Below are 13,959 nucleotides of genomic sequence, written 5' to 3'. Positions count from 1 at the left end.
GTCAAATGAATTTCTTCTTGGTGTAGCAATTTTAATGGCCAGCAGTGTAGCTGCCCAAGCACCAGAGAAAATGCACCTGACGGCTCTTACGAGAGACAGCCCGTGTGCGACAGGTAGCTGGTAATAATCAGACCCTGCGCTGGCACGTACCTGTGAGCAGGACGTAGCTGAGCTCGCGGCCCGAGGCGCGCACGACGGGAGTGTCGTTGTGACGCGCGAAGACGCCGGCGACGAAGAGCGTGACGAGGACGCCCGTGGCGGACAGCGACATGGCGCCGATGGCCCAGCCGCTGCTGGCGCGCAGGAACACCTCGGGGATGTCGCGGCAGCGCGCGCGCGCCGTGTCCGGGGTCGTGCCCAGCGGGCACATGAGGCACTGCGTCTCGTCCGTCGGGTGCCGGATCTGTATCCACACATACACCTGTCACTGGAGGAGGGACTGCTCTCCGTTGGTGGCGTGGTCTGTCTTGAGAGAACAATGTTAGTTGGTGTTTCGCAAGTAACATTTCCTCCTGACTGCCTGCAAGGACTCATTGTTTTCCACTTTATTTTTGTTGCGCCCCCTCGCTTTATAAGGGCTGAGGGTGCAGAATGTCAGCGGCACGGGCTTCCCGCTGTACAGACAAATCTTTTAAAAAGCACGCAGTGGTAAACAATATCCACTGCCTGACAATGTGAAGCACCTAGAAGGGGAAGAGGGTGTGAAATGAAATTTTGGGAGTTGAAAGGGTATGTGAAGTTATAGTGGTTACAATTTACTATGAACTTGGCAGTATGAGCCCACTTATCAGTGTGATATTGCACCCTCCCTGGCTTGGATGAGTTCACCTATTCGATTGGGAAGAGCATCATAAAGCCGTTATATCCATTCCTGAGGCAAGCTGGCTCACTAATATTGTAACTGCTCCTTGATAGCCTATATACTGGCACTGGGACAGAGTTGACGTCCAAACTGGTCCCACACATGCTCTATCAGGAGCAGATCTCGTGGTCTTGCTGATAAGGAGTCCTGGTGAAAAATGGAACCACAGAACTGTGTCATGAGAAGTAACATATGAGGAAATGGGTTAGCTGTGAGATACCCGTTGTGCCATCAGTGATCATTCCTTAGTCACAACCAGCCGTGACATGAAGGCATACACGATGGCTCCCCACACCATATCGTCAGCATTAACACCATGGTACGTCTCCAAAACACTCGAAGAATGGAACGTCATCGCGATCGCCGTCATACCGACTGCCGATGGTCATCCTGCACACTGCAGAGCCGCGATATACCTCTGATCACAATGTGAAGCACTTCATCAGCAGTCCATCCTTCCTGGTCATAGCGCCACTCCAAATGCAGCCATTTGCGTTGTGATGTTAACCCAAGTCTATGGATGGAACGATAATTGCCTAGTACAACTGCTCATAGTCTCCGATCAATGGTGCAAGATGTCACAGAATCTTGGAGGGAGTGAATTAGTTATTGTCGGATGACAGGTGCAGATTTGATAGGGTTACGTAATGCTTGGTGCACCGTATGGTGATCCTCCCTTTTGATGGATTGCCGTGGTCAACTGGAACCTTAGATGATGACTATGCCTGCCCTCACGTTCCCATGCAGTCTAAAATCGGCCCACTGTGACATCTCAATGCCTCACAAATGTGGATACTGCACGGTTCTACCAGACAGCGAAATGGAGACTATGATGCCCCTTTGAAAACTGTGTAAGCTGTTGATAAGACTGTCTCACAAGAGTGTGCCGTATCTGACGTGTCCTACACAATCATCACTCAACATCCGACGCTGTTCACGCCCTTATACACTGATCAGCCAGAACATTATGACCTACTATCGATATAAACCTGTACAGGCGATTGCGGCCTCACTTGGCGAGGAATGACTATAGTCAGACGCATGCAAGGTAGATGTAGTATCAGTGATCGTGCTGTCCGTGTGTAGAATGGGGAAGGCTGAGTTTGACCGAGGGCAGATTGTGATGGCCCCGAGGCTCGGCACCAGCACTTCACAAACTGCATGACTTTTCGTGTGTTCGCGGAGTGCTGTGCTGAGTATTTTCAACACGTGATGATGCCGAGGTGAAACCACGTCCGGACGACATGAGGTTGGGTGGCCACACCTCATTACAGATGTAATGCTCTGGGGAACATTCACGTGGTCATGCATGGCTCCAGTGGAGCTCGTGCAAGGCACCATGGTAGTCAAGGAATATTGTACACTGGTTGCAGACCTCGCATACTCCTTCATGGATCAAGTTTTCCGATGGTAGTGGCATTTTTCAACAAGGTAATGCGCAATGTCACGAGGCCAGCAGTGTGATGAAGTGGTTCGAGGAACACAGTGGCGAGTTCCAGTTGTGCTGGTCCCAGAATTCGCAAGATCTGAACCAGATCGAACACATCTAGGATGTGATTGAATGTGGTGCCAGAGCTCATCGCCCCCCTCCCCGGAATTTACGGGAATTAGGTGACTTGTAGGTGCAGATGTATTTCCAACTCCGTCCAGCGACATCATTGTTTCCATGCCACAACGCGTCGTCGCTGTTATCCGTGCTAGAGGTGTACATATGGGTTATAAGGTAGGTGATCTCAATGTTCTGGCGATCAGTGTATACCCAGGCATGCCTGGTTACAACAGTAAACATAAACAACGCTAATGCACTACGGTGGCCGCCCCACATGTCACCGAGAATTGCAACTCTAATCACTTACATGCACCCCAATAGTATGTAGGTGTACGAAATTACATTCACAGCTGATCACGTTTTCAGGGTCCTTAACGTTTTTGTTAGGCAGTGTAATAAGATCGTAAAGCATTTGCAAATACTCTTAAAATATGTAAAAATTTGAGTTTTGTGTATGGTAATGCATCAACTCGCTGAATGGAACTGTGGCGAGAGCAAGAATGTCTGCGTTCCTTCAGCTTGCCACTATGGGGGGATAACGAAATTGACACGTGCGTAAGTGAAATGGCAACAGGTCCCTCTAATACCCCCCACCATCTCCCACCCCCCCCCCCCCCCCAGTTCGGCAACACCCCTGTATGTCACCTGCACGCATCTGTTTAGCACTTTAAAAATGTACATGTACGGAGACAACCCATGTTCGACTTCTACGCAGCTGTGGGCACGCCACAACTCGACCTTTTAGAGCTGAGTAGCGCTACGTTGCTGCTCTAGCGTCTATTTGTGGTCATGCAGAATCTGATGAGTTTGGAAGCGGTTGCGTGCTCGTAGGATCGGTTATGAGTTGTCACTATATAGGCCCATTTTTAGAGTGCTCAACGAAGATGTAAGCGTGGCACCGAGGGTGTTGTTGAACTGGAGGATCTTAGAGGGGCCCTTTGCCACTTTATTCACCCACGTATGAATGTTGATGCGATACAAGAGGGCTGGAAAAGCGTATACACCCTTTGCTATATCAGGTCACTTTCAAATTTCGTCGAAAGTGTTTAACTCCCTCCCCCCAGTAGTTCCACCCCGTATATCTGAGAAAATATTGCAGTCGCACTACACTTGAAAAGGGTCAGATAAATGGGTTTGCAGCCCTACTATGTCGTGAGCGAAGGGTTGAATAGTCCAGGAGATGTGAGCAGTGGCAAAGGTTGTTAAGAACGTCGTTCTGTCGCACATCTCTCTGCAGATTGTCGTTTTCAATTTTGGAATGTGTGTAAATGAACTTCTCAAGGGAAGGGGTGGTTTCATCGACGATCTTTGCCACCTCCTGAGGCCTAGTGGCGTTAGGCAAAATTTTGGTGAAATTTGGTGCCAATGTGACATCATTAACGCACCTTACACCGCAAATGATCTCCTGAGCTCTAGCCTTTTTTTGGCGTGTTGCGACTACTTGCTGTTTGAAGCGTCCCCCAGCAAGAGGGTGATAACGCAGAGTGCCAAACTTTTGCAGCATTACAGAAGTAGATTGTGAGCACCACTGAGCCGAATTTCAAACATGAGACGCAATGGGGGAAAATGATGGGGTATAAAAAAAGTGACCCTTTCTTTAAGGAGGGAGACGGTGTTAGTAATAAACTTACCATCAAAATTGGGGACCAAGTAGTACACGAATCGATTACTAACTTAGAAGCAAAATAATTCATGAAAGACGAAGTAAGTAGGTGGTCAGCAGCAGACCAGCACATGCAGAGAAGGTGTTGCTCCCCAAAAGAAATCTTTTCATTTCAAAACTAGGTCTTAATTACAGGTAGGTAGTTATGAATTTATGCCTCATGAACATAGCATTATACGGAAGCGTATCGTAGACTGTGGGACAACCGGAAATGAGACGGATCGAAATGCTTGAGATACGGAGTTAAGGGAAGATGTGAAAAATAAGCGAACTGATAACAGTGGAAATGAGGCGGTTCTCTGCAGAATTATCGTGGAAAGAAATATGTCGAAAAAAACAAACCAGAGAATGGGACAGGATAGCAGGACAGGTGCACGACATCGGGGAACAACTTCTGTGGTACTAGATGGAGCTGTGGAGGGTAAAAACTGTAGGGAAAGCAGAATGGCATATTTATCCAACAAATATTTGAAGTTATTAAGTTTAAGTGATACTCTGAGATGAAGAGGTTGGCGCGGGAGAGGAAGTCGTTGTAGACCTCGATAAAACCACTCAAATGACGGAAGAACATCCCTCCCCCCTCTCAAATACAATAAAGGATTTCGGGCATTACCCCATCAGCCTGCGTCTAATACGAGTAAACAGAAAAGAGTGCCACATTTTAATTTGCGTCTCAATTATTGTCACATGCGCACTAATAATAGTCGTCAAATACGTCAAAAACAACCATGTAGCAAGAGGAACTGGTAGATCCAACGCTTTCAGCGCGTTTCATTGAAGTCAATTAATCCGCGTTTACTTTGTCGATTACAGCGAAGCGTGGGACATCAGTTTTTCGAAGCCTGTACAATGGCGAGGCTACAAAAGCTAATCCGGCGCTAATTTTTGTTCTGTGTTTGTCTTGCTGCACCACGGTTTCGACACATAGTGACCTATGGAAGCAGGTATTCTGCGGATAGTGCTTTTCCACTAATTGATCAACGGCATTTGAGAACATTAGGTGACATTAAATCATCATTATTGTTATTTTCGTTATTCTATTTGACACGTTCCTAGGAGCAGTGACTACATGAGCACAGATAATGGAAGCTGAAGTGTTTGTATCAGGTTGAGCAAAATAGCATTGTCACCGTGAAAGACTTCTATGCAATGAAAGGGGGATTCTTTTCTTCTGTAAGTCATACGAATAATCAGCTTTGTTAATATCTAAAGTATGCGTACTTAATTAGAAGGTAAACAAGCTGAAGTGATATTACAAAAGTTTTCATATGAATAATTAACTATTCGTTTCTTATAGGTGATGCTCGTCACACGAAAATTTTGTGATTAATTGCGAACCTGATGTCACTAAACGTACGACTGGACATCAAAGTTGCAACAACATGAAGACGGCAAGCAAAACATGTCAAACTGTTACGAAGCAAACATAGAACTTAGCTATACAAATGATTAGTGGGATAGCGTTAACACACGAAGTAGGTAGGAATGACGTAGATCTACAGTCTGCATGCAAGGAAAGATTACGCACTGGTTGACTCATTCAGAGATTTCATGTTGATTGCTCATCTCCATGCTTTCCCTGCTCAGTGAATGCTCCATTTAATTTCCTGTGTGCAGCCGCATAAATTCAGCCCCTTCTTCTAATATTTAGGCTGTAAATTGTTCAACCACCTTCAGAGCGAGCCGAAAGACTAAAGCAGCAGCGTTTATTTCTTTATTATTATTTTAATACCTTAAAAAAGGTAGGCCGGCAGCGGCCTATCGACGGCGCTCTTCGGCCACAGAAAAACAGACAGTAAACATGGAGACAGTAAAACAGACACACATGAACGGTAAAAACAGGAGACATACATAAGAAATGAAACGAATGCGTTCGCGAAAGGCACTGGGTATACAAATAAGTTCAGCAGTGCACACAGACGTAGACAAACAGTTTCACACGCGAACGACAGAACACACTGAAGAAGAACACTGATGCACTGACGAAGGGAACACTGTAGCACATTGGTGATGATCTTTGGCGCACTGAACACACTGAGGAGATGGGGGGAGGGCTGCCACTGGGTGCAGGAGATGGGAGGGGGGAAGGAGGGGGGAGGAAGAAGCCAATGGGAGAAAGGAAGGGTTAGAGGAAGGGAGAGGGGAAGGGAGAGGGCAGTGTTGGGTGTCGAAGCCCAGTAAGGGGGGGGGGGAAGTGGGAGAGCTGGGAGAGAGGGGGGAGGAGGCAGAAAGGAAGGTGGGAAGGAGAGAGGGAGCTCTGGAGGAAGGGGGAAGGAAAAGAAAGGGAGGATTAGACCTGATAGGAGGGGTATATGGAAGGAACGAGGACATCATCAGGGAGGGGGGAGTTGGCGGAAGCCACCTCAGGCAAGGGTGTGGAGAGTGTGAAGATGGAGAGCACGTGGGGCGCAGGAGTACAGGTGAGGCAACGGGTTGGGATGGGAGAGGATGGGAGAGACAAGCAGGTGGGGAGGATCAAGCTTGTGGGAGGTGTAAAGGATCCATATCCATTCGAGGAAAAGGAGAAGGTGTGGAAAAGGAATCAGGTCGTAAAGGATCCGCTTGGGGGACGGGAGATGGATGCGATAGGCGAGGCAGAGTGTATGGCGTTCAAGGATTTGAAGGAACTTATAGTAGGTGGGAGGGGCGGATATCCAGACAGGGTGGCCATAACAAAGGATGGGACAGATGTGGGACTTATAATAAGTGTGGAGGATTTTGGAGGGGTTCAGACCCCAAGGTCGGCCGGAGAGGAGTTTGAGGAGACGGATTCGTGTCTTGGCTTGGACTGTCCAGAGATGGGGGGGTCCAGGAAAGGTGGCACTTGAGGGTGACACCAAGGTACTTGAGGGTGGGGGTGAGGTTAATGGGGCGGCCTTAGATGGTAAGATCGAAATCCAGGAGACGGAAGGAAGGGGTGGTGTTGCCTATTATGACTGCCTGGGTTTTGGAAGGGTTGACCTTGAGGAGCCACTGGTTGCACCAAGCGGTGAACTGGTCAAGATGGGATTGGAGAAGGTGTTGGGAGCATTGAAGGGTGGGGATGAGGGCAAGGAAGGCGATGTCTTCGGCATATTGGAGGAGGTGGATGGGGGGTTGGGGTGATGGCATGTCTCATGGCCTGTGTGGCTGGTCCCAGTGGAGGTTTGAGTCCTCCCTCAGGCATGGGTGTGCGTGTTTGTCCTTAGGATAATTTAGGTTAAGTAGTGTGTAAGCTTAGGGACTGATGACCTTAGCAGTTAAGTCCCATTAGATTTCACACACACATTAGTTTCTGAGGTCACTCCAAATATGTATGGAAACTTTTAGTATGCATCCACACATAATGCCCAAAATATTTTTCAGAGTTTGTTGCGGTCAGTTTTTGAAAATGTGGTTGCAAAGAGTGTTGTAATTTGAGGATAGTGCACATCAATTCAATGTCTTCTGTCCATCCATATGCCCTAGCCACAGCAGCAGTAATTCCTCTCGAACGGGCCGCGAGGGATTAGCCGTGCGGTCTGAGGCGCTGCAGTCATGGACTGTGCGGCTGGTCCCGGCGGAGGTTCGAGTCCTCGCTCAGGCATGGGTGTGTGTGTTTGTTCTTAAGGTAATTTAGGTTAAGTAGTGTGTAAGCTTACGGACTGATGACATTAGCAGTTAAGTCGCATAAGATTTCTCACCCATTTGAACATTTTTGATGGCATGTCTGCCGTATAGAGAAGGCAGAGAAGACGGGGAAGGATGGAACACTAGGGCACACCAGCGGAGGGGTAGAAGATGTAGGAATAGATGTTGTGGATGGTAACATAGGAAGGGCCATGAGAGAGGAAGGAGGCGATCAGACGGACGTAATTAATAGGAAGGGCGAAGGTTTGGATAAAGCACCAGCACTAGCTCCGTCCTTTTGAACTCGCCAACCGCGCCACTGCTGCTGCGACCACAGATACACAGGCGCCAGAGACGCTGATTGTCGGCAGAGAAGTACAACGTGGAGCTAAAGATATAATTCACACACGTTATACTTCTTTGCTGCCGACCAATGTCTCTGGCTCCTGTGCTTCTGTAGCCGCAAGCGCTCACACACACACACACACACACACACACACACACACACAAATATAACTTTATTACAGACGTCACGAACTACACTACAAGTTGGGAACTCTACATAACATTAAACGGGTTAACATGGTGGAAGATTGTAGGTGCCGTGAAAAAGAAAAATCATTCATTCAGTTATTTATTTTATCAGTATGATTCACTCTACTATGGATTTTTTAAATTCAGACCAAATCGTTTTTTCTAGCATCATCAGTGGTCTGAAATGTGCACATATTGTTAATTCTATGAAGAATTTTCAACTTACGTATTCTGTTCTTGTACATGCAACTCGCAAAAACCATTGGGGGAAGTGGCAACCAAACGGCTATTCACGTTGGTGTGAAGAATGTATGAAACTAGCGACATACCGTCAGGCTATCGGAAAAACATCTTCCACAAAGTTACGAAGATAGCAAGAGTCGACAAGTGCTGGAATTATAGCACAGTCAGCTTAGCAGCTCATGCATACAACTTGCTGACAAGTATAATGTACAGAAGAATGGAAAAGAGAACTGAGGAGCTCTTAGATGACGATCAGTTAGGCTTAGGAAAGGTAAAGGCACCAGAGAGTCAGTTTTGATGTTGCGATTCATAGTGGGAGCAAGACTGAAGAAAAGCCAAGACATGATCATAGGATTTGTCGACCCGGAAAAAGCGTTCGACAATGTAAACTGGAGGAAGATGCCCGAAATTCCGAGAGACAGTGGTAAGACATAGGGAAAGAGGGGTAATGTACAATATTTACAAGAATCAAGAGGATACAATAAGACCGGAAGACAATGAACGGAGTTATAATGTGTTAACATGTCCTAACGGGACGAATGAGATGTGTGTATCATCATGTCGTTAAATACGATAAAATTGTTAGTTTGCACTCTAAAAAAATTATAGAAAATGTTTTTTTACAAAGAATATTGTGTTTCATGACATTTTGATCTGTTAAATCGTGGCATATATTGTACTATCACCACTATTTATGTATTTGACTTCTTGGTTTCAAAGTAATATTTTACGTAAATTAAGAACTTTGCACCTCTGACTTCCCACGTCAGATGGCGGTTACTGAGCTATAACAAATTCTGTTATATTTGATGTCATGTTATTTGCATATTTTTCTTTTTTTTAGTCCTGTAATCTGACACCTTATAATTTACCTGCGGATTTTTATTCTTGCATGTTTTTTTAAGTTGTTTTGAAAATAACACGCCAGTGTATGATGACAAGATGTACATTTTTCCCCTTCCTTTTTGCTATGCGTTTTTAATGTAAAATTTTAAATTTGAAATATTCAATTAATGATTTGCAAGTGCACATTTGGTATTTTGTGGTAATCTCTTGCCAAAAAAGTAATGTTAAGTCGTCACGTGACACATGTCACATAGAAGGCGTTCCAAGCCCCTGTCACACCCGAGGTCTGCTGTATAGGTGAATGTAAACAGCGACTTCAGTTATTACTGATAATAACTAGACTCCAGTGCCTACGAGTTCTCATTTGTTCTTACCAACAGTTGGTTTATACTCAGGTTTATTTGTGGTCTTTTCTTTCTTATTCACTGATCGCTATGTGAAATGTTTAACTTCCAGCACTGAAGATGATCATTATTTTTAGAAAATCAATTTTGCTGTTAATAAATCATCAAAATTACGGCCAATGCTGACCTTCCTTCTAATTTTATTTATCTTATGGTCGTTGTGCACACAGCAGTCTATGGACTCGCCATTCAATGAACGGAGTGCTCGGATTAAAAAAGGTGTACGATCTATAGACGGTAGGGGCGAAAGACTACATCCTTATCGAAGAAACAACGACGGAAATACAAGAAGGGTTCAAGAGTGGAATTAAAATTCAGGGCGAAAGGATATCAATGATAAGATTTGCTGATGCAATTCCTATCCTCAATGAAGGTGTAGCAGAATTACAGGAACTGTTGTATCAATGAACAGTGCAATAAGTACAGCGTAGGGATAGAGAGTATATCGAAGAAAGACGAAAGTAATGACAACTGGCAGAAAGGAGAACAGAGAGGAACTTAACATCAGAATTGGGAAACACGAAGTAGATGAAGTTAAGGAATTCTGGTACCTCGGCAGCAAAATAGCCCATGATGGATAGAGCGAGGAGGACATCTAAAGCAGACTAGCACTGGCAAAGAGGGCATTCTTGACCAAGAGAAGTCTACTAGTGTCAAACACAGGCCTTAATTAGAGGAAGAAATTTCTGAGAATGTTCGTTTGGAGTACAGAATTATATGGTAGTGAAACATGGACTATGAGAAAAACGGAACAGAGGAGAATCGAAGCATTTGAGATGTGGTGCTACAGAAGAATGTTGAATGTTGAAAACTAGGTGAACTCATATTGTAAGGAATAAGAAGGTTTTGCGCAGAATCGGAGAGGAAAGGAATATGTGCAAAACACCGACAAGGAGAAGGGGCAGGACGATGGGTTATCTGTTAAGAAATCAGGGAGTATCTTCCATGGTACTAGAGGGCGCTGTAGAGAGTAAAAACTGCAGAGAAAGACAGAGATTGGAATACAACCAGCAAATAATTAAGGGCCCAGGTTGCAAAGTGCTGAAGAGACAAGATTCAAACCCTGTAGCTCGTAGACGGAGAAATGACCTCAGTGCGCTTCTAACCTACTTATTGGTGACAACCTCCGTTTGGAACAACAACCACGGCAATGGAAATGTCCTCTTCGAAGTAGGTGATTTCAAGAAATCTCTGTAATGCACTGAAGAGCCAAAGAAACTGGTATACCTGCATAATAACGTTAGCGCCCCCGCGAGCACGCAGGAGTGCCGCAACACGACGTGGCATGTATTCGACTAATGTCTGATGGAACTGACACTATGAATCCTGCAGGGTTCTCCATAAATCCGTAAGAGCACGTTATGAGGCAGCCCAGATATGCTCAATAATGGTCATAGCTGGGGAGTTTCGCGGCCAGCGGAAGTGTTTAAACTCGGAAGAGTGTTCTTGGAGCCACTCTGTAGCAATTCTGGACGTGTGGGGTGTCGCATTGTCCTGCTGGAATTGCCCAAGTCCGTCGGAATACACAATGACATGAATGGAAGCAGGTGATCAGACAAGATGCTTACGTACGTCCCACCTATTAGAGTCGTATTTACACAAATAAGGGGCCCCGTATCAGTCCAGCTACACCACACCGTTACAGAACCTCCACCAGCTTGAACAGTCCCCTGATGACATGCAGGGTCCATGGATTAATGAGGTTGTCTCGATACCCGTACGTGTCCATCCGCTCTATACAATTTGAAACGAGACTCGTCCGACCAGGCAACATGTTTGCACTCATCAACAGTCGAATGTCGGTGGTGACGGGCCCAGGCGAGGCGTAAAGCGTTGTGTCGTGCAGTCATCAAGGGTACACGAGTGGACCTTCCGCTCCGAAAGCCCATATAGATGATGATTCGTTGAATGGTTCGCACGCTGACACTGAAGGCCGAGCATTGACATCCGCAGCAATTTGCGGAAGGGTTGCACATGTGTCACGTTGAAAGATTCTCTTCAGTCGTCGTTGGTCCCGTTCTTGAAGGATCTTTCTCCGGCCGCAGTAATATCGGAGATGTGACGTTTCACCAGATTCCTGATATTCACGAACATTCATGAAATGGTCGTGCGGGAAAATCGCCACTTCATCGCTACTTCGGAGATGCCATGTCCCATCGCTCGTGCGCCGACTATAACACCACGTTCAAACTCACTTAAATCTTGATAACCTGCCATTGTAGCAGCAGTAACCGATATAACAACTGCGCCAGACACTTGTTGTCTTATATAGGCGTTGCCTAAAACAGCACCGTATTCTGTATGTTTACATTTCTCTGTATTTGAATACGCAAACGAACGTTTACATTTTTATCTATGTACATGAAAATGTGAATTTGTTCAAATACTTAAATGTCCGAAAGTTCTTCACCGATTGCTCTGAAATTTTGAGTCAACGTTGCATTCGAATAAGCACGTGTATTTATACATCTAAAAGAGCGCGACATATAATACACAAATGTTGTTGTGGTCTTCAGCCCAGAGACGGGTTGGATGCAGCTCTCCATGCTACTCTATCCTGTGCAAGGTTCTTCATCTCCCAGTAACTATTGCAACCTACATCCTTCTGAATCTGTTTAGTGTATTCATCTCTTGGTCTCCCTCTGCGATTTTTACCCTCCACGCTGCCCTCCAGTACTAAATTGGTGATCCCTTGATGCCTCAGAATATGCTCTACCACCGATCCCTTCTTCTAGTCAAGTTGTGCCACAAATTTCTCTTCTCTCCAATTCTATTTAATACCTCCTCATTAGTTATGTGATTTACTCATCTAATCTTCAGCATTCTTCTGTAGCACCACATTTCGAAAGCTTCTATTCTCTTCTGGTATACAAATATATATGTAATAATTAAAGGGGAAATCATCATAAAATATAAATGTTCGTTTGTTGTATCTACGGAAGTTCTTCACCGATTACTTCGGAATGTTGACAAAACATTGCTTTCGAATAATTATATTAAACTGTAATAAATATTTGAACTGAGAAACTTAGAATTGTGAGTGCCACTTTGTCGTTGGACATATACAAATAATGCCTCCGAATTTTGTACTCTGTTCTCGATATCGGTTGCGGTCTCACATGTTATTCATGTTACCCCCTTCGCTGACCCAATTTGCAATCCTCTGCCACTAGAAGGCTCAGAACTGTAGCGTGTAACAAGGCGGTGTGTAGCGTAAGTGCGTTGCTGCGTGAGGAACTGCGTGCGATAATCGAATTTCGGTTTCGAAGGGTTCATCCACACATGGAACTCTCTGTCCTTCAGCATGACAATGCCAGACCACACACGAGTGCTGCGACAACGCCAGGGGTTCACTGTCATCGATTATCCTCCGTACAGTTAAGGAAAAGAAAACCTTCGAGGACTCCTGTTGACAGTGATGAAGCATTGCAAGCAGAGGCGAGGTTGTGGCTCCGTCAACGGAGTCAAAGAGTATACAGTGATGGTACAAGGAAACTGGTGTCTCGTTGGGAGAAATGTGTTCGTCGCCAGGGTAACTATGTTGAGAAATAAATACGTAGACATGGAGAATAAAAATGTATAATGTTAATAACGTTTGTTATACTTAAAAAGCTTTGAGGGTTTTCACATAAAAAAAATTCGGAGGTGTTACTTTCTAGCAAGCCCTCATATTTTATTTTTTCAACTGATGTTTGAAGACCTATTCTTTCTGCAGTTTCTTTAAGACTTTCAATTCGTTTTTTGTACTGTTTGAATTTCTTGCTGTATAATCACTTGGTCGTCTGCAAAAAAAAAAAAAAAAAAAAAACTATGTAGTGTTCCTTATATTGCATCTTCCTGACTTAACTGATTATTATTTTAAATGATTCATAGATTTTGTTAGTAATATTATTATTACACTCTAAGTTAAAACAGGGGATGACAGCAAGATTTGTGGGATGGAGTGCAGGGAGCCAGTGCTATACTACATTTATTTTATTAGAGGAAAAGCTCTAACCTGCAGCTGCACTCGCATATGAGCAGTTTCATTATGATGAGTGATGGTGAGTAAAAAGTTACAATGAAGATGTCTAAGCATTGTCTTCATTGCCCTAAATCATATCGTGTAGCTCATATCAACCAGTATAAGCATTTTTACCAGTATGATAAAGTGTAAAAGTCAAAGAGTAAATAGCTTTTTGAAAGAGTAAATATTTTTCTGTAATTCGCGTAATATTCTTCAAATCAATAAGTATTTTGCACTACAGTCTCTAAAGTAACCTCAGTTCTT

General features: G+C 44.8%; 1 protein-coding gene across 1 annotated transcript in view; it reads right to left on the bottom strand.

Annotated features, from left to right (window-relative positions):
* LOC126251616 (metabotropic glutamate receptor 4-like) overlaps nt 1-13,959 on the bottom strand; it is an 868,913-nt gene that overhangs the window by 130,425 nt on the left and 724,529 nt on the right. The window contains exon 9 of the mRNA XM_049952156.1: nt 151-403. Coding sequence (XP_049808113.1) covers nt 151-403 — 253 coding nt within the window. The remainder of the gene's footprint in view (nt 1-150; nt 404-13,959) is intronic.

Source organism: Schistocerca nitens, chromosome 4 (assembly GCF_023898315.1).
Source record: "Schistocerca nitens isolate TAMUIC-IGC-003100 chromosome 4, iqSchNite1.1, whole genome shotgun sequence".
NCBI lineage: Eukaryota > Metazoa > Arthropoda > Insecta > Orthoptera > Acrididae > Schistocerca > Schistocerca nitens.
The sequence above is the reverse complement of the archived record's forward strand: the minus strand, read 5'-3'. Positions and strand labels throughout refer to the sequence as shown.